This window comes from Pogona vitticeps, chromosome 14, assembly GCF_051106095.1.
Source record: "Pogona vitticeps strain Pit_001003342236 chromosome 14, PviZW2.1, whole genome shotgun sequence".
Lineage (NCBI taxonomy): Eukaryota > Metazoa > Chordata > Lepidosauria > Squamata > Agamidae > Pogona > Pogona vitticeps.
The window spans coordinates 2,936,918-2,962,077 of record NC_135796.1 but is presented as its reverse complement, the minus strand read 5'-3'; the positions used below and the strand labels follow the sequence as shown (position 1 = coordinate 2,962,077).

Here is a 25,160-nt window from a genome sequence, read left to right as displayed (position 1 = left end):
CTTTTCCCCAGTTTACAAACATATAATGTCTGGAATGCTTAATGAATTGAACATCAATACTAGTAACAAGCTAACATTATCTGCCCCACATGAGGACAGCTGGGCAGTTTAGGGGTGCAAGGTACCAATATATGGCATCGGTACTATAGTGGTGGTGGAGCGCTAAGCGATTGCTCACACTTGTCCCCCTCAACCATTTGCCCAATGGCAGGGCCGGCCCCGGATGGAAACCATCGTGAGGGCCATCTGTGTTGCACCCAGAAGTATTTTTTTTTTCCTGACACCCAACACTGAAAGATCACAGCTTTATGGAATTTCCCTCAAAGACAAGGATGGAACCTTGTGTATGCACCTCGCTGAAGCAAAAATTGGAGGATTTCTTTTGTGCAGGGTGGGGGTGATGAACCAGAAGCTACTTTGGTGTCGTTCTGAACTGGAAGCAGCTTTGAGGGATGGGTGGCGTCCCCATAGGATCCCGAGAGTGGAAAAATGGGCCCCGAACTTGTGACGTCTACCCACACCTGACTTAGACCAGGTGTGGGTAAATATAAATATTTTATATTTATATTTTAAATTAATAGTTATATAAATACTTTAAATAAATAAGTAAACAGACTCTGGCTATGACACCATTTTAAAGCACTGACGTACGTTTGATGGGTTTATATGCAAACGATGCGAAAGCATGTTAAGGATGATCGTTAACGGCTGGCAGAGGCGAAGAAAACAAGGTTATCCTTCTGAGGTCTGGACCCAATGTTCAATTCTTTTTTTTGGGGGGGGGTTCATGTGGACCTTTCCTTGTGCCATTTTTCTTTCCATTTAAGGGATAGTGGACATCATATCGCATCTGTTGTGGGAAGGGAAACAATGCAAGTCTGAGGGGGACGGGTTGCCATGGAAATGGAAGAGGGATGCAGGGGAATTTGGAAAGTTAAGGGGGTAGCAAGAGAGAAGAAGGAAGAACGGGGGTGAGAGGCCCAGGAGGAAAATAGCTATGGGATTTGTTTCATTTTAAGTCTTCAATTTACCAATCAATCAGTCAATCCATCCATCAATCGCTTTCAGTGGCAAAAGACAATACATTTATTGGGGCTTTTTTTTCCAGATGTATTTGCAACAAAACGAAATCAAACACAACTGTACAGGGCAATCAGTTGAAATTCTGATGTTGTTTAAAAAACATACTAACTGGTCTCCACCTCTTGAATGAGAAGGCGGTGGGATTTTTGGCTTGCTGTGTTCTTTGCTCCCTGTTATTTTTATTTTCTGCTCAAATGGTTATTTATCCTTTTAAGGTGTTGTCGCTACCCAATCTTGCAAGCCAGCTGAAGGGTTTGTCAGATGGAAAGAAATGACATGAATAAAACATGGGGTGGTTAAAATAAAAGAGTTTGCAGACGTAACTGGTCCGAAGCCTGTTTTGGTCTTACCACGCACGCAATGTGCCACAGTGGCGGGTGGTGGTGCCTTCCGTGTTGTTTGCATAAGGAGGCATTTACTAACCCCTTGCAGAAATGGAAACTCTTGCTACTTGAACCAGAAGTGAGCATCAGTGTGCATGAGAGCATGCGGGAGATTAGACAGAGCGTGCAAGGACGTTATGCGCTGCGTCTGCCAACAGAATTGGGCTCACTGTGGTCCGAAAGGCCTCCATCCTTTCGAGCACACAATATTTTATCCCCCCCCTGCCGCCCACTTCCCACATGCCAAACTGACCTCAATCTAAGTCACCACTATGTCTTTTTTAGTTAAAATCTCCTGATTGTAATACGATACTTATTTAATTCTTTTTTTAAAATAGATTTGTATATTTACTGTTTTTAGATTTTAAATATTGTCCTTTCAATTTTGTAAGCTGCGTTTGAAGGAGAACGGCTGGGTAAAAATATTTTAAATAGATAATAAATAAGATGAATTGCATGGTAGGATGAGAAGGCCAGGGAGTGGGGCAGGTGGAGGAGGGGAAAGGTAGATCTGGTTTCATGCACCTTTAGGACCTGTAATAGCTAGGTGGGGATTAAGGATGTTGAAGGTGGCCACATTTTAGGAGAGGCGGCTCCAGGGTCTAGAAAGTTCACTTAGAATACTTGTTAAACTGCACCAAATAAGGAGCGGAAGGCAGTGTGGGCTCAGATGGGCAACTCTGCCGATTCCCACACTCAGCGGATTAGCATCTTATGTTGTAGAACCAATTCTATTAACTCTTTGGCTAATACAATCAACCATGGCAAAACCCCATCCTAACAACTGTTGTCCATTTTTGGCAGTGTGGAGGTGGACTATTCGAGATTTTCTCTCCCCTCCTCGCCCAGCCCCTAGAAACCTGGAATCAGAGAGGTGTGGGCCCCTTTTAATCCTAACAGGCCATGTAAAAACTACCTTCGAGCAAACAAGCAAACTCTGGGCATGCTAAAATGATGGCTCAAAAAGGATTCTTAACAACAGCACATTTTATGCACCTACACAAGCCAGTTTAGATGAATGACTCAAGGCATGGGACTGTTTCATGCCATGGACACATTGATTCCATGCTCCTTATCCGGTTGACTGTTGTTTTTTTTAAAGTAGCCAATATTGTTTTAGAGTCTTGGGACCTAACTATATTTCTGACCTGTTGGCTGTTTAAAGAGGAAAGGTGAGCATATGAGTGGGGAAAAACCAATAATGAAATGTAGGGCTACATTAAGATTACAAAATTAACACAAGGAATGAAGATGGATGTAATTGTCCTTTTGTCTAATCAGGGCAAGGTGTTGGCTCTCCTCCTCCCTACGTTATCCTCACAGCAGCCACTCCAAGCACAAGAGTGATCGCGAAAGAAAAGAGGGAAAAGAAAAGGAAATAAAGCAAAATATATTGGGAGTTTTTATAACCTCGCATGCTGCCTCTAGTAGGTGTGGCTGGGAGGGACCTTTCTGGGCTGTCAATCTGTCCCACACTAACCAATCAACCCCTCCCATCTCTGAACTGAAAGAGAGCCTGTGGATTCATGGACAGCTCTGCCCTTCTACTAAATTTTCCCTTTTCTCTTTCTTTAATCTGTTGGGAAGCTGTTTGTTTGCTGTTGATTGGTTCAGAACCGTAAGCAAGGAAACATTTTTATTCCTTCTACAAATGTCTCACAGTGAGTTATTGAGACCTTAAGTGCCTGTTAATGAAAAAAGGGGTGGACTATCTGGAGAACTTGAAGCTATTCTCTTCTGTGAGTCTCTGCACTTCTGCTGCAGCACAAGGAATTCTGCCAGAAATTTAAAACTGCAACATAATACAGTACCACTTTTAACAGTTTTATTTCATGGTTCTCAACCCATTTCCTCAGACACAAGCAACAGCAATGACACCATCAAGCTGTTGATTAATTCAATTAGCAATTAACGAATGATGTCAATTGATCCATAAATCCTCACACTGGCTGAAATCCAGTAGCAAGTAGCAACTAGAGAAGGCCCATCGAATCTATGGAATGTACCTAGCTATTAACTCACCAAATTCCCTCTGATTCCATGAGCCTAACTTGGGTTGCAACTTAATACTGGATTTCTGCTGCAGACAAATGGTTAGTCTTTAAAGTGCCACAATATTTTGTACTGTTCCCCACCTCCTGAAAAAAAACACATGTTGAGACAGAGTAATAAAAGCTACTTAACCGTGTCAAGGTTCCTGTCCTTTGTAAAGGCAGACATCTACCTAGAGAAGATGATTGAGCCAACCCTGAAACAGGCGAGGCCGTCCTGAATCATGCCTCCCAGCTCCCGGGGTGTTGGAAATTACTTTAGGACTACTTTGATCCTGGCTCAGTTTTGTGCCAGTATCGTGGGTGGCGGAGAGGAGGGTTCAAAGAGGACTGGATCTGGCATCGCGTCGTTCCTTCTCTGCCCTGGCCCTTTGTGGGCTCATCAGAGGTGGCACAAGAATTTTGCTGCCTGATCTATTTATACCAGACCGTCTCAGTTCGGCCAACACAAAAGGCTCATGACCATTGCAAACCCACTACTGTACAGCTGGCACACCCTCGAATTGGGGTCCTTTGCCTCTTAGCATGTGAACCTGGATCTCCCAAATCTCAAACCAACACACACACACAGAGAGAGAGAGAACAAAGCCTATAAGCTTCTTTGAGATGGTTGTACCATTGGAAACAGGGCAGGTCCACTAAGCTTTGATCCAGGGTGCTGAAATTTAGAAGGTCCAAATATTTGCTTAGCGTGGTGTACGAGTGGATACAATGACAGACTAGGACTCTGGAGAACAAGGGTTCGAATCCCGAATCTCCGCTCAGTCATGGAAACTCATGGTGTATGTGTGGAACTGGTAAAACCACTCCTTAAATCTCTCACTTAAAGCCCCCCGTTAGGGTTGCTGTTAAGTCGTTTTTTAAGTTGACAGCACAGCACAGAACAAACATTTGCTCGTGGAAGGATCTGACCCCGCCCTTTGATCATTTGGTCCTGGAGGGGCCCAATCCACACATGTCACCATGGGCTGCATTATTTAGAAGGCCTCACCAGAATAAGTTGCAGGTCGGGGAGAGAGTCTGCGCAGGGAGGACCCCCCGTGTGTTGTGTCCAGAGCGTCCTGGTAGCTAACAGTTTCTGAAAGGAAGAAAAAGGGAGAAGGGGGGGGGAAGAGAATTATAATCCATTGAGAAGTTCCTAAAGCATGAGGTATGGGGTATATACAGTATATAGTATATCAAACTGATATATTACCTATATATATATAATTATGTAAAATTACACACAAAGAATTTAAAAAACCGACAGCAGAAATAGGATATAAATATACACAATTAAGTATGCATGAAAATTCATACATGTTTTGGCAAGCATGGGCATGGACATTTATTTACTTGGAACATTTATATTCTGTCTTGAACATTTATATTTGGCTTATGATCTTGGGTGTAGTACAGCAATGAAAAAACTATCAAACAATTCAATGTTTTAAAACCATTTAAATATATATATTTAAATTGTGGGTGGGTGTGCACGCACACAAAAACACATGTACAGACATACATATGTGTGTTTATAAATTATGTTTCATGTTTCAATAAGCATTTTCTTCATTGTATGAATTATTTTACACATTTTTCTCCCATATATTGTGGATTATACAGTATATACACATATATTGTATGCAGTGTTTCGTATTAGAGTTGCATCCTAAAAACCAGAATATTTTGGAAACTGAAGGATAATTGTCTTCTTCACACATTAGTTCAGAAGTTGCACATTCAGTTAGTGCACATTGATATGAGAACTAAACTAATTTTGTCTTATTGCTATATGCTTCTATGCACCTCTAGTATGCAGTTAAAATAAAAAAAACTAGCTGCAAGACCTCGTGATCTGTAAGCAGGGGGTTTCAGCAGCCTGTCTTTAGCAGCAAATGTATTCTATTTACAGTGTTCCCAGCCTCCAGCTACCAGCTAGTCTAGGTTTTACTAAGGTAAGGGTGCATTTCAGCTGTCATCCTGGCTTGAATAATGTCCAGTGGACTGAGATTAAAGCAACTGCAACTTTGCTTAGGGCTGTTGTTCCTGATTGGATCTTCTGAAGGCCATTCGTTCAGAAGCTCGACATAAGTCAGCAGCAACTTAACAGGACCTAACAACAGCATACGTATTTCCTTTTCTCTTAACCGTATCCCTCCAAGCAAGAAAACCTCGCAGTGCTGCATGCTCCATCAGACTTGCAGCCATAGCTGTGCTATTTCCCTGTTGATCAGTCACAAAACCAATATAAGCTATATTTGCTAAACACGGAACAAGGCACGTTCTCATGAGAACAGGCAGTATTTTCCTCTTACTCTTTTTCATCAAGGGAAGCTTGCAAAGTGCTTCTTAGCTCACCGGCTCTCTTCTGCCTCAACTGTCCAACTCAATTTCTACCTCTCATGTTCAGTTCTTTTCCCCTTCATCTTCCACTCCTTTTTCCTTGATCATCTATCTGATTACCAACCCACTGTACAGTACAGACTTTCTGCCTCGGCTCTCGTGAATTTCATCAACCCTGTCTTTGAGCATTCACTCTATGGCATTCTGTCATAAACTGGGACTCGGGTCTGATATAGGCTTCCCCCATTTTAACCAAGTCCACTGTTTCTACTTCCATCTTTGCCATGCTGTTTCTAAGCAGGATTCGGTTGTAGCTGGTTGACTTGACCAGATCCTGGGAAAGCAGAGTAGTGGCGTAGATTTGACTTGTCCATCAAACAGCCCTAGGGCAGTATTCCTAAATTTATTAGTCACACTTACATTGAGTTCATGTTATTCTGTCTTCTATGCTAACAAAAGAGAATGTGTGTATGTGGATTTCTATCTGTCTGCCTCCAATGCCAGGAGACCCAGCCAGCTGAAACTTGGCATGGCTACTAAGGAGACCCTGCAGGTGTGCTTCTTAGCGACGTTCTTCAGAAGGATTAATGGCTTTTAGTTAATTAAAAGCTGTCGGTCTAGTCCCATCTTGAGACCATTAAGTACTGGTAATCTCGCCCAAAATACAGTTGGAAGTAGACCTTGGACATTCATTTCTTCACAAGGCCTTTAGACAATTCTATGTTCCAATTCTATGTTCTGCTTTAATTAGAAGGGTCCCCAAAGGGAAAAGAAAGTGTGTGGGGGGGGAGAGAATTAACTAGGCAAGTCAACGAATGCTTGAATGAATACCAGATGGGAAAGTGTGGGAGACAGTAATAAAAATAGCAGAAGGATGTTGGGGGAGAAGGAGAGGACAGGGATGGAGGAAGAGCAGCAAGAGGGGAGCAGTAAGGGTTTCTGACCCCCCCAAAACAGTACTGTTTGCATTATATCTATCTTTGTATAGCTGACTTCAAAATGTGATTTTTAGATGTCTTTGCTGAAAAATCTCAAAGGCTTCTGCTGCTTGGGGCAATACACCAAGTCCTACGGGGTAGCCTATTAAACCAAGTGCAAGAAGCCATATTCATCAAAACAGCCCAAGGCGAGCCAGAGTTACCTTCCCGAAACAGGGGAAGTCCAAAAGCATATTCCAGATGGTCAAAAAAAAAAAAATCATTCCTAGCCAGGGAGTTTGCAAAAAAGTTCAGGATCCGCAGAAGTCACAAACGAGAGAGAGAGCACCTCTGGGGAGTAGCCGTAGGGTTTCATGGCTCGGCTGCTGGGAAGCTCTGCATTCCTCGACATGGGATGATTCACTGGCTGGGAAAGGTCCTGAGCTGTAGGGCTGGACCCCCTCGGAGGAGGATCTTTTCCCAAGGAGGCTGCCTGCCTTCTCCGACGTTTTATGGGGAAGCCTCAAGGCGAGCTTTTGCCTGCACCTTGCCCCATTCCTGTGGGCTGCGCAGGGCCTGGCTTCATCCTTTGGTTTGGCCATCGGGCCACCGCGAGCTACAAGCTCAAGACCTCCAGGGTTCAAGAGTCTGCAGGATGAGCCTAGCTATTTTTCCTGGTTCGTCCTCACAAAACGGACTCCTCTGTGCCCCACTCTTGTAGAGAGACAGGGTCATGACAAGTGGCTGGTAATGCCAGTCTCTGATCTCCTTTATATTGACTTGGATCACCGAGAGATATCATTTGGTACCTTATCTGTTCCAAGGATGGAAAGGAAGGAACCGCTCTGTACGATTTCAGCAAGAGTTTGACACTGGTTAGTTTTGCAATATCAAATAGTAATAATAACGGCACGTTGTCAAGTCAAGTGGAAAAAAAAGAAATGCTTTTTCAGGGTTTTCTGGGTCGAGAATACTCAGAAATGGCTTCCCATTCCCTTCTTCTGCGGGGACATCATAGGACTGTGCAGCTGGCCCAAAGCCACCCAGGCTGGTTCTCCCAGGAGGCACAAGTGGGGAATCAAACCCCCAACCTTGGGGCTCGGTAGTCAACCTTCTAAACCACTGAGCTATCCAGCCAGCAAAAGTGGATGTAAAACAAAATCCAACTCAGTTGGCACTCTGTGAAATTGCTTCTCCACCCCTTCAAGCCTTAGCGTTCCTCAACTGCAGAACAGAAATGTTAGCTGATTGCCATGGCCAGCTTGTTATCAGAGGTGTAACTAGCAATTCCGGTCCCTGTGGCTTTGTTGTCTTCTTGACTCATAGGGAGATGGGCGAATGCATAGAGAGGACAGATGAATGAGGAAGACGGCCCAAATATGAACGTACAACAGCTGTGCCGATTCCACATGGAGACCTCCTGTTTTGTGTTTCCTTCTGCCCAGGGGATAACAACTAAGGACAATGCAGGGGCTGATGGCAAGTAGATTTGTTCCTTTCTATCAGCGATCTTTGTCCCTCTCTAAATTTAATCAGACTAGATCAAACCCCAGTCACCCTTGTTATGCTCCGCTTGTTATGCAGGTTCACCCATCCTTGGCAGTTTAGATCTGGAGGTCTGGATTTTTCTTCTTCACAAGCTCTGATCCAATGTTGAACACACATCTCTGTTGCTTGACAGCAGGAGGGCAAATAGCTCGGTCGTTTAGGTCTCCGGCTGCAGAGCGAGAGGCTGGGGGTTCAATTCCCACTCTGTGCCTCCTTGAGAGAGACTGGACTCCACAAACGAGGGTCCCTTCCAACTGTGCGGTTGTAAGATTAAATAAAAGGAGGTAAGATGCGAGGCAGACCATTCTGACTCCTTAGGACACAGGCCTAGTTTACCAAAAAAAATATTGAAGACTAAAAACTCTTTAAGAGGGGAAAAGTTTTCCATCTCCTCGAAGATGCCTTGAAACTAATCCTCAGCTACCTCCGCTCTCTCTTGCTCTGTTACAAGAGCACAAAAACCTAACCTGGAGCATGAAATAAGAATGCTTTTAAATTGCTGACATGTTTTGACAGGACACACATCAAAGAGGAGACCACAATTTGCCTGCAGATAACCCAGCAAAGAAATCTCAGGGATCTCTGGTCAGCCGCTACTGGTGCCAGCCGTTGTGCATTTCATCTGCCTCCTGGATGTATTCTTACAAAGTCCAACCTCAGGTAATCCTCTGAACGAGCCCAGTATTTTAGTTAGGTCTGTTTTTATTATTTCTATTGACACCTATATATACTCTGATCTTTCCTGCTTCATTCTTGGTGTGCCTCAAATGGCAAGCTCTTACGAGCCAATCAGACAAGAAAACAACCCAACAGAAAACTCTGCACTATAGCTGGGCCTTTCTCCGTTCCAAATACCCCTCACAATTAACCAACCACCAGGTCCTGCTCCCAGTCAAACCAAGCCAAGCCAAAGCAATCACAAAACAAACATTAAATGAAACAAAATCTACCGACCAGATTCTACTTCTTCTCTGTGTGTAAAACACAATAAATATCCCTATTCCCTGCAAGCTTCAAAACAAAGGAAAAGTGTCCTAATTTGGGCTGAATCTGTTGGGGCTGGACCAATTTTATAAAACGACGCGGAGTGGGCTAAGATGTATGAGATTACAACCAAGGATGTTTAGGGTCTGGACAGAGAAAAACGATACAACACTCCATCTTGATGGAAGCTTAAAAACATTTGTTTGTATAAATTAGATGGAAACCCCTGTTGAAACTGGAAAAAGAGGAGGGATAACCCCAATTCTATTAATCCAGAAAACGATGACAAACCTAGACAGCATCTTAAAAAGCAGAGACATCACCTTGCCAACGAAAGTCTGAATAGTCAAAGCTATGGTTTTTCCTGTAGTGATGTATGGAAGTGAGAGCTGGACCATAAAGAAAGCTGACCGTTGAAGAATTGATGCCTTTGAATTGTGGTGCTGGAGGAGGCTCTTGAGAGTCCCCTGGACTGCAAGGAGAACAAACCTATCAGTTCTAAAGGAAATCAACCCTGAGTGCTCCCTGGAAGGACAGATCCTGAAACTGAGGCTCCAATCCTTTGGCCATCTCATGAGAAGAGAAGTCTCCCTGGAAAAGACCCTGATGTTGGGAAAGTGTGAAGGCAAGAGGAGAAGGGGATGACCGAGGATGAGATGGTTGGACAGGGTCACCGAAGCTACTGACATGAATTTGATCAAACTCCGGGAGGCAGTGGAAGACAGGAGGGCCTGGCGTGCTCTGGTCCGTGGGGTCACGAAGAGTCGGACACGACTTAACAACTAAGCAACAACAACATTAATCCATATCTACACCAGGTGAGCCCATCCGTGTCTGCTTCCTTCAAATTTTGCACAGGGGTTTAGGGACCAAACAGAAGCTCATCTTATGAGGACATAGGTTTGGCAAATCAGCTCCTGGCATGGCCCGCAGCCCAGGCGGATTCAGATAGCGGATTTTCTTGGAGGCTCCCAATCCGTCAGTTGTAACAGTGGGGGAGGGAATGGATGAGAGAGGATCACTTCAGAAAGCAAAAGTGGAGGGAAGCCCTTTGGGAAAGCTCTTTAAAAAAACAGAGATGGAATGCCAAGATGTGGCAACAGCTGTGCATTTAGGGCCAAGCTGGATTTCAGCTCTCCCATGGCATTCATCTTATCGGATGCCCACGGGCATGCCAGAACAGTTGCAGAAGTTTGCCAGGCCTAATTGATGAGATCCTGGTTCCATATCAGCGGCGTGCCCATTCGTTCACCCGGCACTTCGTAAATTCGCGACAGCTTGTCACATCGACTTCTGCCTTTGGCACACCAGTAAATCTGGTAGGATTTTGGCCTACGCGTTTATTTATGCTTCCTTTTTAAAAGAGTATGCAAACTTCTATTTAAGAAAGAAAGAAAGAAAGAAAGAAAGAAAGAAAGAAAGAAAGAAAGAAAGAAAGAAAGAAAGAAAGAAAGAAAGAAAGAAAGAAAGAAAGAAAGAAAGAAAGAAAGAAAGAAAGAGAGAAAGCAATTATCAATGGCGCTAGCCTGGAACATCCATCAGGCAAAGTCCTCCGGTTGGCAAATGGAGATTGATGGGTTCTACGGTCATGCCAAGCTTCACTTCTTGTTCAGGGGCGTTGATTTCATTTCTCCACGGCATAAAATCCCTGGCCGTGCATATGGATTTCTGTGCCACTCTCAAATGGGTTGAAGGGCAGCCGGTCCTTCTAGGCTGGACAGCTTGCCCAAGGCCGAATCAGGTGAAGGTTGCCAACCCCCGTCAACCATTCTGAAAAAGTCTCAGCTGGCCTCTTCTCCCAAGAGACACAGCGGGGATTTGAACTCCCAGCCAAGTGGCGCAAGCCCGCTGAGCTACATCGCATAAACACACATTTGGCTCTTCCTCTGAACTGAGGATGCATCACCCCTGGCAAACTGCCATCTTCACGAAAGCCCATGAGAACCACATTTCCCAGGAAGGAGAGAGATTACAGGGGAAATGCTCCTCATTCTGGCAAAACATGTGTCTCTTGAGGATTCTGCTGTACTTGTCAGGAAAGTTGACTGCCCCCCCAGGGGGATCAGAAGGGTTGTCGTCACCCCCTTTGCTCAGCTCTCAATTCCTCTCTGTCCTAAATGGAGCCAAAAGGAGCCGACTGATATCTCAGGAGCAAGCGGCCACACAGAGGCCGCCCTGAGGGGACATGATCTCCTCTTTCCTGCATTCTGGACTCAGAAGCTGTTGACAAACCCAGTATAAATATTTGCTCTGGAAAGAGGAACATGGAAGTGGGCAGCTGGCGGGAGGGGAGGATATATTTATTCAGACCCCATGCAAGAACTGGTGGAGCTGGTGATACTGATGAACATCCCGGCTTCCCCCTGAAAAGGGCAGGAGGCCAGCAATGAGGCAACTGCGGCTTTGCAGGACACCAGGATCCCTTCCTTCCTGACTGTGCCGGAGAGAGCTTCTGGGAGGTATAATCCCCCTCATATCTGGAGGGCCAGCAGTTGCTCATCCCTGCATTAAACCTCCAGGACTCAGGAGGGAGAAAGAGGAAAAGTTCCAGAGAAAGATTAACAAGCAAGAGGGCCAATGACCTCCCAGGCGAATTTTCGGTTCAAGCAGTGGTCTGTATCCTACTTTCTTAAATCAACTCACAATAGGAATAAAATGCAAGGAGATATATTTAAAAGCCGTACCGTTAAAATAAATGGCAATTGTACTTTAAAAACAATAACCACTGAACTGGAGCAGGAGCAGGAACTGGTTCGTTGGTTCGTTCGTTGGTTCGTTTCTTGACTTTCTATAGTTTCTCCGGCTCATCATAAGCCTTCCTTCCTTCCAGAAAGTGGAATTTAACTTTCTGGTGTTTTCTCACTGAAGTTCAGGTTCTGCTATAAGATCGAGCCTCAAGAGGAGCTGTGGATTAGCACTCCAAAAAAAATGCAGAACACTAACAAAGGGGTTGATTTCTTAATTTTTCTAAAAGATTTGTTAAGATATTTTGAAGAGCTATCTTTGTTAAAGAGAAGAGAAGTAGGTTTGTTAAAAGCAGCAGGGTGGAGGATGAAAGGAACTGCTTGAAAGAGATCTCATTTAAAAATGAGGTCCCTAGACGTCATGATTGTAAGAGATCATGTACAAAGAAGCTGAATGTGAAGCACAATAATTGGAAAAATCTGTCAGAATTTCTGTTCTAAAGAAGTGCACTGAGAGCTTGGGGGCAGCTTACTTTTGAGGAAAAGATGTGCCAAACTGCCACAAGAAAGGAAAACAGATGTATTTTTCCATGTATAAGACTATACTTTTGTCTTAAATCTTTAGACTAAAAATTCGGGGTTCGTCTTATACACGGAAGTAAGCTGAGGAGAGAACAAAAACAAGTGGAGGGGGAAGCAGGGATCGGAGCAATCCTGCAGCGCTTCAATCAATTTCCCCCTACACTTGCTAAGCCCCACTTAGACTTCTTAATTTTGGATTAGAAAAATGGGGGCGTCTTATACATGAAAAATACGGTATTTTGGTTTTTTTAAAAACTGGAAATGTGACAATCTTTATGAAGCCTCTCTCAGACTTCACTGGCCATTTCTACTGAGCTGGAGTAAAAAGTGTGTGATTAAAGCAGTTGTACCTCTGGCCGTGAAACAGGTCCGGAGGATTTCAGCATGCGTGACAATATTGCAGGAAAATGATGTCGACTGACCAGATCTAGAGGTCTGGACAGTGGAGCAAACTCAGTAAGGGAGGCTCAAGAAACAGGAAGAAGCGAGTGTTTCCCTTGGCCGGCACCTGTGTGGGTCACGGGCTCCGGGGATGAAAGAGGACCCCCCGTTAGAGGGGTAGGCAATGTACCAAGGAAAACAATTCCCGGCTCAGTCAGGCCAGCAGGACTTCTCAAAAAAGGTAGACAGGCTTATCTACCTCCTGCCTTAACACTCCATCTCATTTCTCTCCTTACCCACTGTGTCCTTCCAAAAAATGGAGAATGCCAAGCCATATGCATTTAGAATATAAATACTGAAATTACAAAGGACGTCTGAGTGCACACACAGGAAGGGAACTCCTGCTTGCATTAATAAGGAACAAAAAAAAGTGCAGGGCATTTCTCCACGGGAAGTGAGCGGCATAAGAATTTTGTTGGTGGATGATGATACTCCCTTTGCTCAGATCAGTCACCCCAAATGAAGGAAATTATTTTAAATTTTATTTATTCATTTATGCTTACCCCCCCCCCACTCAATCCTGTCTACATGTTTATCTTACCCTGTGCGCTTATCAGGATGCATACCTTGTTTATTCTTCGGTTAAGGAAATTTGAGTGCATTTGTTTTTACATGCATTTCTTTCAGCGTTTGAAAACATTTTTTATATTTTTTGAAAAACTACAACTCCCAGAACACCTCCGTAAGCAATTGCAAGCTGGAAAAGGTAATGTTTCCAAACTGTGATTCCCCACCCACCTCGCCCCGTTATATGTATATGTTTTTCCTACTAGGTGGGTTTTCATACATTCTTCCCCAATCCACCAAAGTCTGTGCACATGTTTCAACTGTACACATTTTAGCTCTTATATTCGTAATATATACCTGATTTTATGCATTCTCTCACGTGAAGCGCACTGCTAACCTCACAAAGGTGAAAACTTCCAAATTTTGACTCCAACAAAATTCAGTTCTCCCCGTAATCCACTGCCCATTTTGAATCAGCTGCTCTCAAAACACACAAAAGTCACTGCACAAATTGATATGACCCCCCAGTGTGTTTCAAAGAATTACTTAAAAGGGGATGTTTTCTTTTTCAGTAATGGCATTCCTCTATTTTAAAAAAAATGATTTGCAACAAAATTTCCTCCTGCAGCATAGCAAGGACTCCTCCAAAACACATCGTGAAGCATACAAAAGTGTGTCTCTGATCTGAGCTTGATGTTTTGATTGTCAGAGCCAAACGTTGACCATTGCAGTGTTGTTCAAACAGAAAACCAATCAATCCACCACCTAACTGGCTGATTTGTCCCTTCCAGCTCTGATGAGGAGGAAAAGGATAAAAACTGGGAAGCGGTATTAGGAAAACTGGTGGTGGTAGTAATGTGCCATCAAGTGGCCTCCGACTCATGGCAACCCTACGATTGAGGGCTCTCCAAAACATCCCGCCCTTAACAGCACTGTTCAGCTCTTGCAAACTCCATCTTGTGGCTTCCTTTAGGGAGTCGGTCCATCTTGCATTGGGTCTCCCTCTTTTCCTGTTGTCTTCCATCTTTCCCAACGTTATTGTCTTTTCCAGAGAATCCTGCCTTCTCAGGATGCGCCCAAAGGTGGACAATCTCAGTTCCATTCTCAGTTCTGAGAAAGTTCAGACTGGACTTGATCCCTAACCCTAACCCAGTCGTTTATCTTTCTGGCAGTCCAGGGTATCCAGAAAGCTCTCCTCCAGCACCACATTTCAAACAAATCTCCCCCCCCGTCAGCTTTCTTAACTGTCTAGCTTTCACGTGGTGATAAGAAAAACAAGAGGGTTTATGATCTAAGGAAAGAGGTTAACACTTTTCTTCTTCTGCCAGTTTCCCGCTGTCTCAATTCACTCCTTCAGAGCAATCACCAGCCCTATTTCTTCCCACCGAGCTAAGGCAGCCGAGACAGGTGGGTCGGCTGGTGGTGGGTAGACCCATCAGAACCATGGTGTGGGAGGACAGAATTGAGCACAGTGTAAACCTGAAATGTGTGTTGTTAAGTTTAGAAATGTCTCTTCTCCCTATTTCCCATCCAACCCTGAGAAAAAAAAGCATGCCCACATAGCAACCATGAACACAAAACAAGAAACCGTCTTGACTCTGAGCAGGAAAGATCCTCACAGTCAGGCGACTATGTTTCTACCTCCTTCTTTCTCATCGTTTCTCTTTCTGCTCCTCTCCCCTTATGTTGTGGTGGTATTTGGGTTTTCTAGGCAGAAAGTGTTCGTTCCTTTATCCTTCCCCCCCACCCCGACTTTCGGTTGGCTTTTTGTCCTGTTTTGTACCAGTGGTTGGGATTGAGCCTTATGGGACCCACTGAATTTTAGCGCTAGGACACTTTCTGTACTTTTGAGGAACCAAGGAGCGGCAGCCAAGGTGGCTTGACCACCCCCACGTCTCCTACTATCCCTTCCTGGTTTTTCAGTTTGTTGGCAAAGTCCCGGGATGAAGGCTCAAGCGATGAAGAACTCCAGCCTGACCATGTCCGTGGTGACGATACTGCTGAAGCGCTTTAGTGCTAAACAGTTAACTATTAGGACACAAGTACAGGTACAAGTGGTGCCTCACTAGAGGATAATAATCAATTCCACTGAAATCGCTGTTTAGCGAAATCATCGTCTAGCAAAAAGCATTTCCCCATTGGAATGCATTGAAACCTGTTTAATGTGTTCCAATGGGGAAGAATCATCATCGTCTAGCGAAGATCGGCCATAGGAAAGCCGCTTTGCGAACTGCGGATCAGCTGTTTAAATCGCTGTCTTGCGAAGCTTAGGTCCCGAAAACACCTGTTTAGCAAGCATGGAGGAAGCTGTCAAAATCGTCGTCTAGCGGAAATTGGTTTGCAAAGCAGGGACCAAATATTGTCCGGCGAAATTCCCCCATAGGAATCACTGTTTTGCGAACCGCAAAAAGCCAATGTCTAGCGGAAAAAAACTGTCATGCGGGGTGACTGTCTAGTGAGGCACCACTGTAAATCCCATGATTTTCTGCCACCGAGCGACAGGCAAAGAGGTGAAGCAAGGCAGAATAAATGCCGGGCTTGGAAGAACCCCAAGTCATGCTTATTCCCTCTCCCCCACGTTCTTCTTTCCAGCCCTCACCGACTCCCTAGACTTAGTCCTCCCATAACCCTCTCTCTTTTCCCACTGTGTGCTGCCAAGTTCAATACCAGGAGTATCCATCTACAGGGTATGATTTCACAATAATGGGATCTCACACCAGGTGTCCTTTCTTTATTACGGATCATTTCTGGGATCCTGGCTCGCTGCCACCAAGTATAATTTGAGCCTGCTGCTCCTCGTTCCAGTGCCGTTCGTTCTCCCTCCACATGGAGTCGAGCGCGCAGCCAGCGTCTGGCTGCTCAGCCTCTCCCTAAGCACCAGGAGGGCTCCAGAAGTGTTGCCTCCCACCTCCTTGGATACACCACTCTTCAAAGCCTCAGAGCCTGCAGATGTTCCTTTTTTGGGACTAACCTCCCCCCCCCACCTCCCCCAAGGATGCTGCTTGAGGGATTTAGGAAGCTGCCGACTGAAAACGGAATTTTTCCAAACTCTCTTTGGTTCCGACAAGGCAGACAGCACTGTGCCTAGAGCCATCTGTTTGGGGTGTTTTTTTTTCCAACCCTAAAGTAAATACCATAACGCACCCCAGCGGTACTTAATTTCTAAACACAAACAGCGGCCGCTTGCCAGCTGTACTGTTCCATTCCGAAACACATCCTAGGACTCAAGATTGCAAGCAAGAGGGCAGCAATTCAACGGAGCTGTGGATTCTCTCACCAAACACCAAAACAGAATTATCCAGATCCCGCACAATCTGCGCTGAATCCTACGATCTGCCTAAACAGTGCCCCTAAAATGCATTTCCACGGATCTTTTCCTTTTAGCTCTCGGCTTCCTCTCCAAGCCCTCTTGCCGTTTGGCTCTTCCTTCCCCCCCCCCCCATGTCACCCGGAGGCTCTTGCACCCTCATCCGAAGCGCATCGACACCTGGGGTCCCCCAAGGCCCACCCTCACATCCTTCCTGGCCTTCAGGCCAGGGCATGGGAAGGGATGTGTCGCCCGAGGTCACCCCTGAGTCACTGCTTCCTTCAACCCAAACAAAACGGACAGTGAACTTCCCCTTGCTATGGAAAATGTCACTCTTCGGAAGCCGGGACTTCGAGACCAGTTGGGCTCAGCTGAGAACAGATGCCCTCCAGCCACTCCTTCTCCGTCAGCTCCCATGGCAGGAAGAGGTGTTTAAAGACAGCCATAACATAAAAAAGGGAGCCCTCCAGCCTCAGCACTGAGTCACGCCATGTTTATGTCTGCAAGCAATGAGGAGCACCAAGGAGCTAACTTATGATTAATGCTGCACATAAAGCAGTTTACGAGGCTGCAGGAAGGTCTGTACAACACGGCTATAAAACAAATATAAGCTTGATTTTTCCCCTGTTTGACATAATGGCTAAGAGTCAAACTACACACTATGTTAAATGCACAGCTTGCACTTAAAAGATTTTTTCTCTTTTTTTAACATGGATATAGATATATGGGGCCTGATCCATGTTAGACCCATCGCATGTGTGTGGGATGGTGATTAAACCTTCCAGACAGTTATTTCTCCCCCTCCCTAAGTAAAGCTGTGCCTACAAGATCAAATACTGCAGAATTTGCTGCAATTACAGTATGGGTCAATTTGAAGTATTTTTCTTTTTAATTGCAAAATGCAAAGGGTGATTCAAATCGCTCCCAATGCGGCCTTTTTTCTCCAACACTTGCGGGCTTTAATTTTATCCGAGCCGAAACAATTGAAACAGACCCATGTGATGGGTCGATTTGTCCTTGTAAAGTTAGGGAGCATGTCTATGGGTGGTGTTTTGGGGATGCAGGCACTTGGGGCATGATGCTCAGGACCACAGGAAAACCTGCCCCCACGTTCTTCCTCCCTGATCATCCTCCAAATTTAAAAATATATATATGTTTTACATAGCAGCACTAGATCACCTTATCACTACTGTTGGCATACTAACTTAGCACTAGATTACTCCCACATGAGGATTTTTTTCAAAAAGTTACAAACAAAGCAGAAAACAAATCAGATGAAATAAAATACGTTCCTGTGGTGCGTTGTACTTCTGTGCATGCTAAGACGAATTTTGGGATGTTGCCACCTTTTCTGTAACGTTCTACAACCCTTTCAAAACCCAGCAACTGAACAGTGAGCCATAAAAGGATTGGCAGAGGCAGGACCAGAGGCAGGAAGGAAGGGAGGGAGGGAGGAAGCGAGGAAGGAAGGGAGGCTGTGGGCTGAAATGCAAATCACATTGCATTATGAACACCAAACTCCCGAATCAATCCACAGCCTCTGTCTGATCAAATTGACTGTGATTTCAGCTACAATACAGACTGTGAATCAAAATGCAGTAATGCCAGTTCAGAGCCCTTCTGCTTGCCCATGTCATCACAACATCTCGGAAGATTCTCCCTTGCCAGGGAGCTGAATTTGCTTCTTTAAAAATAGCTATAGAGGAACGTTTGGCCATCCAGACGAGGACAATTAAACAGCAAGTTCACTACGTTAACCTCCAAGTAAAACAAAAAGAGCTTTCAGCTGAAGAGAATTCTCTTTCACTCAAAAAAGGAAGAGAAAAGGGAAGAAAAGAAAAGAAAATAGCATTGTAAAACTGTCATTGTTTCCCCCCACCCAAAGACAGAAAGGGAACAGGAAATAAATTTCAGATTGTATTAAAAAGAAAAAGCTAACAAAACGCAAGTGTGTCCAATACCAGATGTATTCAAAGCCACTTCAGAACGGTAATAATTATGGAAGGTCCTGCCCATTCATCAAACCTACCTTTTCAACTTTTCCCCACCCCTCCCCTCATTTCAAAGACAAGAGAACACTCTATATAGCACAGAAAAGTTTCCATTACAGGGGGAGACAAACCTTTCTTTTCATGCCCCGAACAATTATCTCCTGTCAAAAGTCACTTTAATGTTGGTTTGCTTGACGCTGTCTAAACCTTAACCTCCCGTAGGGACGGAGGAAGCCTGCAATCCTAGTTTGTTGGCTTTCATGGGAAAGACTTCAACTGTACTTATTCCAGATTGTGCCGCTTAACCCGGAGTTTCTCTGGCATGACGCGGACCGGGTCTGGCTGCAAACGGGTTGCCAAAGGGCTCTCCCTCCCAGCAGATTTTATCTAACGGTCTTGTTTATCCCCACTCAAAGAGGGGCCAACGAAGGACAGCAGCAGAACAGGGGGTCTGAGGATGCTGCCCTGTGAGCCAGAAGGAAAGCTGCCGTTTCCAAAAGTATTGGATAGAAAATGAGCAGGTACAATAAACAGTTCATCTATTTTATGAGCGTCGTTTTCTCCAGCATTTACGCCAGGGACAGAGTACGTTCCTGGTACTTAAAAGTGGCTAGAGAGCATGTAGTATATATATATCCAGATCTTTTCCCCTGAATGCAAATTGTGTGGCCAGAGATCATCACTTTAGTCATAATTGATTAAATCCTCTTGTTGGCCAAAAAAAAAAAAAAAAAAAAAGAGGGCAGGAGGAAAGCCATGCAGGTCATATACAGTGGTGCCCCGCTTGACGATTACCTCGCTGTACAATGAGGTTTTTGCAATCGCTATTGCGATCGCAAAACGATGTTTAGATTGGAAAAAAATGCTTGACGATCAGTTCCCTGCTTTGGGAACCGATTTTTCACTTAATGACAATCAAAACAGCTGATCGTCGGGTTTCCAAAATGGCTCCCCGCTGTGTTAGGGATGGATTCTTCGCTCTACAGGGAGCAGAAAATGGCCGCCCTATGGAGGATCTTTGCTTTACGATGAGGTATTTCACCCATTAGAACGCATTAACCGGTTTCTAATGCATTCTAATGGGCTTTTTACTTTCGCTTGATGACAATTTCACTCTACAGCTATTTCGCTGGAACGGATTAACATCATCAAGCGAGGCACCACTTACACAGTCTGATGGCAAGGAAGATCGCTACCTTTCGTAGACCATGACAACCTCAAACTAGCTTTCGGTCCTGTGCAGGAAGAAAGAAAACAGAAAAGTTCCGAAAAACATGCCTGGGCTAATTCCTTGGAGGCCTACTAAGATCTGTGTTCAAACAGTAAGCAGTCCATATATTTTTCTTTCACAGCAGGGATTGGTAAAAAAAACAGAATTACATTAGGAACTGGTGCCTGGGTTGATCTTTTTTTCCATTCCTCGCTCCATCTTTAACCTCTTCTGGATTGTATATTTTTTTAGATTGTGAGCCCAGAGACATATGCTACCTTGTTTTTATTACTCCAAAAGCCATGATGGGAATATTTCCAGCTGAAAGCATAAATACTTACATATGCCTGTATCATGCTTGCATCCTTAAAACAAACATGACGGCCAGAATTTCATGTGCTGAGTTCACCAGCATATGTGCAGTGACGTAAACTGCATTGGCAAATTGCCACTTGTTACACATGGCGGCTGGTATCCCTCATCTTGCACGCGTTGCAGGAGCTGATGCACTTTGAGGGATGCAAGGGGCAATGTTTGAATCGCAGCAGTGTGCTGCTATGCATGATGCGGGCGAACTGTCTCGTAGGATTCCTCCTTTGTCCTGCCTAATTTTGGATGCTCAGCAATAACTGTTGGTCCGAGAGGGCTTTAAATGTGTTTTAGTATTGATTTCATGACTGTTTTTAATGTAATCCTTGTTTGATTCTTTTTCAAATGTTTGTATACCTACCTTTTTTATTTTTTAAATATTGTCTTTAATGATGCAAGCTGCCTTGGTGTTTTTTTTAAGGAGAAAAGGAGGGGGGGATAAAAATACTTTAATTAAATCAATAAGCAAGCAAACGTCTTGAAGCAGGGACACACGGCTTGCTTCTCTTCCTCTACAAACCACCACAAACCGTCGGTATTATAATTGCACATTCTCTTCTTCTGTCAAACTCCACGGGCTTGAACCTCTGAAGCCCCCCTCTCTCCCTCTTCCTCTTCCGGAAATGCCCCCACCCTCTTCGACATGATTCCGTACCTGTTTCACAGTTTGACCCCGTGTGGCCTGGGCAGCATTTCCACTCCAGCGCAGTGACGGTTTTGTACGCCTGCTTGTAGGTTGGCCTGACGATCGTTCTGTAGCTGGAAGGGGAAAGAAAAACAGGAAGAGCTACTTCGGGAGTCAGGACACACGGCTGTTCACAGAGACCGTGCGCTGGGAAGGATGTCAGAATGGTGAAGAGGGGTCTTCAGGGCTTCAGTGGCACCCCCTTGGCACACCCAAAGCCACCTTGTCCCGCGATACAACGTGGAAAGCCAAAGGGCTGGAAAACCCAGTGTGCTGGAAAGGAATGGCAAAAAGAGGATCATCCACAGCTTCTTCCCGGACCTCTAAATGTCCTTTAATGCAGTGGTCTCCAACCTTGGGCCTCCAGATGTTCTTGGACTTCAACTCCCAGAAATCCTGGCCAGCAGAGGTGGTGGTGAAGGCTTCTGGGAGTTGTAGTCCAAGAACATCTGGAGGCCCAGGGTTGGGGACCACTGCTTTAATGGACATCCTAGCTCAGTGGCTTAGATCTCCGGCTGTGGAACCAGAGGTTGAGAATTCAATACTCCACGGGGCTTCCTTGAGAGGGGCTGGAGGACTCAATGGTTCCCTTCCACCTCTGGAGTTCAAATGTTAGTAGCAGTCGTATATATCGGGGTGGGTTGCATGCAGCACCCCATGACCGTTTCTTTCAATCCCCCACTCCGCTCATTGGCTGAAAAAATGGCTTAGCTACCTTCCAGCACTTGCCAAAGAAGATGATTGACCCCCCCCCCATGAACCACGTCTGGCTCCCCTGGACCTGTTTTAGGACTTGGAGAGAAGGTGCTTTTTGTATGACTGGAAATGACCAATTTTCCACTTCCAGGTCCAACTTTTCTTTCTTTCTTTTTTCCAGGGTGGGGTGTGGAAGGGGCTGAGAGGTTTGGGGCTGGGGAGGTTCAGGCAGGCTTCATGATTCCCCCCCCCCCAAATAGCCTAGGCAATAAAGAGAAGTCTAAAATGTTCTTCATTGGATCATAAAAGGCCAACGATCTAAGCAAGCCCTCATTCCAGCCCTGAACCACCTTGGATATGAAGACAGAAATGCACCCGTTGTCAGCTTCTAGGATGCAAAATATCCGCTTTCCCCACAACACACCAAGCATCATACCCAGATGTGGTGTGCATGAATCTCTGTGGCTCTTGGGGTGGAGTTAGCTCCATGATGATCTGTGGCTTTGGCTTCCAGCAATTCTTGACCCATGGTAGGTCTGAGAGGCGTCGACTTCTCTAACATCAAGCGAAGGCATGACAGAGACTGGCCTTTGTCCAAGGCAGCCTCCCCAATATGGCGCCTTCAGAATGGGCCAAACTAACAGAGATCTATCTCAGAGTTGTAATCTACACAACGGGTGTGAGGCCCAACACCTATGCCCTTAAATCACATTATTCCAACGTGTGCCCTTAAATCACATTATTCCAAAAAATGGCTTGCTCTCTGGGAATTGGGGAGGACAGTCCCCTGAGGCATGGGGCCGCTCATTCCTTTTCTGTAGGTTTTGGGCCTGATCCTGCAACCTTCATCTCCTTCCCCTCCACCCCACAAAAATTTATATATTCCTCTTGAGTGGCCAATTTTTAAAAATTAAAGATCGGTCCGTGAGATCAGGAGCGTCTGGGTCCCCCAAATCATGGCCAAAAAAAGGGGGAGGGGGTTACTTCTTCAGTGTCCTGATTTTTTCCAAAATATTTTTAATTTGAGGATGTGGGGCTATGCAGGGCACACATGAGTTCTTGCAGGCTGTAGTTGCCCACTCTTACTCTAAGGCATTAGCATTTACACTTTCTTCCAGATCTTGGAAGTTGCTTTTTCCAGACCACAGGTTCTCTCCGAGACTCCCAGCCAGCCAAACAAAGGTTTTTAAATTTTGCTTTCTGCCCCCAGCACAACTTTTCCGCCCCTTCCCTCTGTCTGGCAAGGATGTCCTGAGGGTGCAATATGAGAAGGGACAAATTCACCAGCTCCCCCCCCCCCCCGGAACATTCAGGAGGTGACTGAAGACATGGCTTTTCAAGGGGGCTTTCCACCCCGACCCCCTAGCTGACCGCCATTTTGTTGTTCTATAGTTTGCACCATCTGGCTTTACTGGTTAGCTGTTATTCGGTTTTAAATAGTTTTCATTTCGTTCCGTTTTGTTTTCTTATTGCGAACTGCCCAGAGTAGTGCTTCGGCGCTAATAGGGAGTGGTACACAAATGTAATGAATTAATAAATTCAGCAAGTGAAATGTTCACTCTCCTTAGGTTCAATGTCCCAGTCGGAAGCCTATCGAGCGATAAAACAGAGGCCGTTGGACGTAGAGATACCGGAACTGCACAGGGCTGTGAAGAAGACCGGTTCGTCCTTGAGTCTGCCGCCTGTCAACCAGCACAGCCCCTTTTACCTGCCAAAATGACCCCCAGGAAAGCAGGGCGTTTACCCTTGCTAGATGCAGCGCCATTCCATCGGCCGTGCTTTGTGGAAGATTCAAGGGGATTCCATCCCGCGAGAGGTGCTGCTCACCCAAGCTAGGTGGAGCGGAGACACTCTTCCACATGATTGTGTATTGTCCATTCTATATGGATCTCCGCAGGAAATACCTAGACCCGTGTGGGTTAAACGAGAGGGAATGCTGTTCGAATGCTGACACCTTGAGGCATCTCCTGTCAACTGGAGAGTCAGTAATGGTGGAGAACATGGCGGCCTTTTTGAATCGGATAGCGAGGAGCCGCAGGTTGAGACACAGCGAATTTGTAGATTCGGTTAACTAATAGTTTGTTGTTACCCTATATATGCGGCTGTTTTATATATGCTAATGAAGGCTTTTAATTGATTAACTGATTGACTGAATGTTGGGACACCAGCTTGGTTCGGAAGGACCCTTCAAAGTGAGGCAAAAGCTTTCTTCTTCCAGATGCTTTCTTTGTTTCAGCGTGCGATGAAGGAGCTCAGCCCATCACCCCACTTTGTCCCGGCGTCCAGTTTTCTGTTGTGTGTATGTGTGTGTGTGTGTGCTGCATGTCTGAGCCTCGTGAACAAGCAGGAAAAGGAGAGACCCCGTGAAAGGCGGTGTGGCTTCCTTACCTGCCTCCTGTGCAACCCAGAGGCCAGCGACAGCTCTGGAAGACTCTTTGGAGGTAAGTGCCATTCTGAATGTGGCAGGAAACGGTCCGGGCGACTGTGTAGGAACACCAGTTCCTGGAAGAGAGGAAAGAAAGAAGAGGCGTCAGCCTGACCGGTGGAGAAAAAACAACTGTGGGAGGAGCCGCTCTGTCCCCGCTTCCCCATCCCCTGCGTTGCTAAGGAGCTATCCAAAGCAGAAATCCCAAACGCTGGGCCTCATATGTTCTTGCCGTGAAGGGTGAGGTGACTGCCGACGTCCTGGGAGTAACGATCCGTTTTGGGTTTTCCTATGAACCCTGGAAGAGCTATTCAAGGCAGTGATCCTTTTGTGGCTCAAGCTGCCTAGATAGCTCCTGTGAAGTTCGGACTAAAACCCAGAACGGATGTCACACCTCCACTCTGTTTGGACAACAACTTCCAGAAGCCCTGGCTATTTGCTGTGCTAACTATTGCAAGTTCTAGTCCAAAAACATCATTGAACCCCCGTTTGGGAGCCCCTGTCCTAGAGGCATCTGTTGGGCTGAATTTAATTCTTTCTTTTGATCCATTAGGCCAGTGGCCTGGGGCAGTCTTGTCAAGAGTGGCACACTTTGTTCATGTTGTTTCTTTTGAAGACCCTTTGCAAGCTTCCCTTTTTGGAAGCTGAGAAGGTGCGGAAAGGGACCGTTCACATGAACAGCCCAGCCCTTCTGTTTGCATAAGGAGCTACTCTTTACGTAGGCTCCACAATTTCACAATCCGTCTCACAACAATGCAGCAGGAATGTGGCCTTCATGGACAGGAGATTTTCTAGGAATTTATTCAAGCCCTTCTATACCTGTATAAATGGCAGCATCAAATGGCCACTAATAAACCCCTTGCCACTCCTATTCCTGGTCACGTGCCAGTCACGTAACTTAGTGCGTGGCCAGAAATGTGAGCAACCGCTGATTCATTAGCAGTCCTGCACCACCACACTTTTTTCCCCAAT

General features: G+C 45.4%; 1 protein-coding gene across 5 annotated transcripts in view; it reads right to left on the bottom strand.

Annotated features, from left to right (window-relative positions):
• Window positions 1-25,160, bottom strand: part of EMID1 (EMI domain containing 1) — a 75,932-nt gene that overhangs the window by 33,924 nt on the left and 16,848 nt on the right. For all 5 annotated transcript variants that reach the window (XR_012081995.2, XM_020800862.3, XM_020800866.3 and 2 more), the window contains exons 2-4: window positions 24,152-24,265; window positions 21,038-21,141; window positions 4,509-4,595 (exon numbers count right to left, since the gene is read on the bottom strand). Coding sequence is in view for 4 of the 5 variants with exons in the window: in XM_020800862.3 (XP_020656521.3) it covers window positions 4,509-4,595; window positions 21,038-21,141; window positions 24,152-24,265 (305 nt within the window). In the remaining variant the exon portion in view is untranslated. The remainder of the gene's footprint in view (window positions 1-4,508; window positions 4,596-21,037; window positions 21,142-24,151; window positions 24,266-25,160) is intronic.